The 4,549-nt window shown below is 45.5% G+C and overlaps 1 protein-coding gene across 1 annotated transcript in view; it reads right to left on the minus strand.

Annotated features, from left to right (window-relative positions):
- CSMD2 (CUB and Sushi multiple domains 2) overlaps window positions 1-4,549 on the minus strand; it is a 575,968-nt gene that overhangs the window by 51,696 nt on the left and 519,723 nt on the right. Inside the window, exon 48 of the mRNA XM_012812368.1 lies at window positions 2,726-2,914. Coding sequence (XP_012667822.1) covers window positions 2,726-2,914 — 189 coding nt within the window. The remainder of the gene's footprint in view (window positions 1-2,725; window positions 2,915-4,549) is intronic.

The following is a 4,549-nucleotide window of genomic DNA, read 5'->3' on the forward strand; positions in this document are numbered from 1 at the left end:
TTTTGCATGGAGAGTCAACCTGGGGAGAGCTGGAGAAGGAAGAGGGCAGCAGCCACTTGTCACCAGTCCTGCTTTTGTGGATGACCAAGGGGACAGGAGATGACTTCTTAGCCTGAGAGAGGAAAAGCCTGAGTCTCACTGATTCAGGCTCCATGCCCAAATGTGGTGCCCCAAACCAGAGGTAGGAGGGACAGCTCCTGTGGGTAGGAGAGGAGAGGACACTGTCACAGAATATTGGAGGCCTGTGGTGGAATGAGATCTCTCTGGGAGAGGCTGTGTACACTGAGAGAATGAGCTGGAGAAGGAAAGAGGAAGTACTATACTGGGAGGCACAGGCTCTCTCATGGGGGCCGGGGAAGTCATGGTTTGGAAGCAGCAGTAGAGACTGAAAGAATATTCCTGGCCCTGAGTTGTATAGGAAACGAGGGGATTAACACCTTCCACTTGAAAGAGCCACAGCTCTGTCCTCAGAGGACAGCCACAGTCTCTATGGAGGGAGGAAGTGAAGACAGCCTCCCAAGGGCGGTGGCCAAGGGCCTGGGCTTGCTAGCCATGGAAATAGGATTCCAGGGCATGTAGAGGGAGGGCAGTGGTGGGAAGCTTGGGGTGGAATGGGGAGAAGATACACAGAGCAGCGTGGAGATGAATGGACAGAAGCAAGAGGGGCTTCAGTAGGGGTGGGAACATGAGATGACAGAGACGAGAGACTTGTTGGTACCATTAGAGCTCTGGAAAAGAGACTTGTCTGTGCTGATGCCATTAGAGAAAAAGAGCCTGAAGCCAAATGACATTTGTCATTTGTGGACAGTCAGTTCTCTGTGACCTTTACTCAGGCTTAGAATAGATTATTAATAACACATTGTTTTCATTCTTTGAGAAAGTGCAGGCATACGCAGGAAGGTTGTGAAGTTTAGAGGTGATAGATGTCATTAGAAAGTAATTTCACCACACCAGGAAACAAAGAAAAATGCAATCAAACAGCAATGTGATTTCCTGTTTCTTCCTGTGTAATAACACAGTGCATACCGTTGAGACTGGGAGAAAAGACAGCTTTTGTGTGTGGCTGGTGAAAGGGTAAATGAGGACAAACTCTCTGGTGTGTCACAAGCGCTGTAATTATCAGAAGCTGTAAATGTTGAATATGTTGTGATTCAACAGTCTCATTTCTGGGAATTTATTTTAAGGAAATAAATATGGAAATCATAAGGACAGAATTGTAAGTTTTAATTATTTTTGAACAGAGTCTCTCTCTATAGCCCCGGTTAGAGTGCAGTGGTATCATCACAGCCCACTACAACCTCAAACTTCTTGGTTGTAGTGATCCTCCTGCCTCAGCTTCCTGAATAGCTGGGGCTACAAGCAGCCACAACAATGCCTGGCTAACTTTTTCAATTTTTAGTAGCGAGGAGGTCTCTACTAAAATGGTCTCTACTAAAACCAATGCTCTTTCTCAGGCTGGTTTTGAACTTTTGACCTCAAGTGATCCTCCCACCTGAGCCTCCCAGAGTGCTAGGATTAGAGGTATGAGCCACCACACCTGCCAAGAATTACAAGTTTGTAGTAACAAAAATATATAGAAATGTACTACAATAGAATGATATTTAAATAAAATGACAATTTTCCCATAATGCTATACAACCATTGAAAATAATGATGATGAAGTGTATTTGATGATATAAATGACATTAACAAAATATTAAGTTTTCTACACTTATGATCCTAGTTTTGTAATCAATATATAAAATACCAAAGAAAATGCACTTAAATGTTAACAATGGTGATCTCAAGTGATACGGTTATAGGTCATTTTCACTTTTTTTCTTTTGTATGATCTATAGCCCCCCCCCGATTTCTAATCTGAGTATATATTACTTTAAGGGAGAAGAAAAAACCTAAGCTGGCTGGCTGGACACAAAAACTCAGGCCAGGTATTCATTGCCTCCAAGAGAAACACCTTACCTTAAAAGATAAAACAAGACTCAGAATGAAGGGATGGAAAATAGTAATCCAGACAAATGGAAATAAGAAAAAAGCAGGAGTTGCAATCTTATTTGCAGATACAATTGGATTTAAGCCAGCAACAATAAAGAAAGACAAGGATGGACACTACATATTTGTCAAGGGAAACACACAACATGAAGAGATTTCAATAATTAACATTTACTTTCCCTACCTGACTACACCTTGATTTATTAAAAACAAAAAACAAAAAACCAGAAAACCCTAACTGATCCGAACAATACATCTTTCTGAACTATAATAGTTGGAGATTTTAACACCCCTTTGGCATTTCTGGATGGATCCTCCAAGAAGAAATTCACAAGGTAGAAAAGGCAATGCATGAACATATACGTGTTTGGTCAAGCCACTTGCTCTATGCCCCAAGCCCCAGCATCCCTTTGGCTGGAAGCCTGTCCAGCTGTCCAGGAGGAGGGAGATCCCTGCTTACCCTCCAGCTACTGCACACTGTTGGTATTCCTGATACAGCACTGGCTTCCACAGTCAATTTGCACTTATGTGCTCTCACACCCACCTCCCCCATGACTCTCAAAACATCAAGGCTGCTGCGCACATATAATCCCTTGGTTCAAGATATTACGGATCCTCAATAAATGTTTGCTGAAAGAATGAATGATCAGAGAGGAAACCCAGGTGTGAAAGTGACCAGCTCAGGATTAGATCCAAGCCACCCACCCTCCTGACCCACTTTCTACCTGCTGCTCACCTTGACAGAGAGGAATGGCCTCGCTCCACAGGTGGTAGCCCTGAGGGTGCCGGGTACAGATGGCCATGCTGTGTCCCACCAAGCGGTAGCCAGCATTGCAGCCAAAGTGGATGGAGCCCCCGGGCTGGGTGCTGGTCTGGCCCAGGATGAAGCCATGGAGGGGAGCCCTAGGCAGGCTGCAGTAGGGAGCTGAGTGAGGAGAAGAGTAGACTCAGTACCAGCGGGACCCCCTTTCCCCTTCTTGTCCCCCCCCATTTCCTTATCTTCACCCCTGCCAGGTCTGCTGCTGCTTAGAGAGGTCTGAGTGGTTGATATTGAAAACAGCCAGTTGGTTTAGAAAAGCCAAAACATAACAAAGGGAAATTAAAACAAAACAAAACAGTCCTAGGGAGCCCAGGGTCCCCCGTGCAACCTGGAGGCAGCACCAAGTGCATGGCCAAGTTCAGGCTCTCAAATCCCTTTAGCTCCCACACAGACTCAGAAAGCAGAATCCAACAGGGTTGGTTCCAGAGAGGTGTGATTGCAAGGGTATGGACGTTAGAGTGAGTCAGGCCTGGGCTCAAGTCTGGTTTCTGACCTTAACTGGGTCTGTGACTTGGGAAAAATCATAGAAGCTCCTTCAACTCCAGTTTCCTCACCTAGAAATTGGGACTAGCAATACCCACCTCACAGATTTTTTGACAATTTAAATGGTACATAAAGCCCCCCCCCACAGAACAGGGAACTTGGTGCTCAATAAATTGCAGTTCTTCTTTCTGCTGTGTAGGGATGGGCAGAGACAGACCTGTGGTGATGCGGGATGGGAGTTTCCCTATCGCGCTAACTGCCCTCCTCATATGGCTTCAACTTAGTTCATTCATTTATTTGACAAAGAGATACCGAGTGTCCGCAATGTGCTGTTCTAAGTGTTGTTTTATGTGTTGGGAATACAACAATGAAGAAAGCAGACAAAAATCCCAGCCTGAGAGAACTCCCATTAGGAGGCTGAGAAAACGGGATGACCAAAGTCATGAAGAGCAACCCCTCTGTTTGCCCCTGGAGTCCCGGGAAGGGTCTCTTAGGCAGCCACGGTTAAGGCAGGAATAGGGTGTGTGGCCCTTACTTACTCTCTCCTCATGGTGAGGGCCAATGGCCTCTTATCTGGTGACCACATCACACTGCTGGTGAAACTGCTGTGCTAAACTCCTCCCTCCCAAGCCAGTTGTGTTTCCTCACTCGAGATGTGTGGTGTTCCTTTGTCCCCTGTGTTGTATGATCCCGTGTCTTTGTGTCTACCTGACTCAGGAACGAGAACCTCAGTTATGAAGTACACTTAGTCACAGTGATAGACACAGGTGCAATTACCCGGGTCTGCTGTATCTTAATTATTAAGTACTAATTTCTGCACCATGTAATTAATTTACTGTCTTCATGACATGTGTATTGTAATTACCACTGATTCATTATCCCCAAACATGTTAACCTTTAGAACATCAAGGAAAGGGCAACTCCTGAACAGCTTTTAGCAGTTAATTTAGCAATCAGCATGGTGAAATGCTGCTAAACTGCTGTACTCCATCTTTCCCTTCTGCATGAGATGCCACCAGGAGCTCAGCCTCAGTCCCCCTGAGAGGTGCCTTAAGGTTTCATTTTGTTTCTTTTCTCTGCCTTTGTGTTTGTGTGTGTGTGTGTGTGAGAGAGAGAAGATCTTGTTCTGTTGCCCAAGCTTGAATGCAGTGGCCTCCATCCCCATAGTTCACAGCAACCTTGAACTCCTGGGCTGAGGTGATCCTCCTGCCTCAGACTCCCCAGTAGCTGAGACTATAGGTGCATGCCACTACATCT

Source organism: Otolemur garnettii, unplaced genomic scaffold (assembly GCF_000181295.1).
Source record: "Otolemur garnettii isolate 467f Iridium unplaced genomic scaffold, OtoGar3 scaffold00204, whole genome shotgun sequence".
Lineage (NCBI taxonomy): Eukaryota > Metazoa > Chordata > Mammalia > Primates > Galagidae > Otolemur > Otolemur garnettii.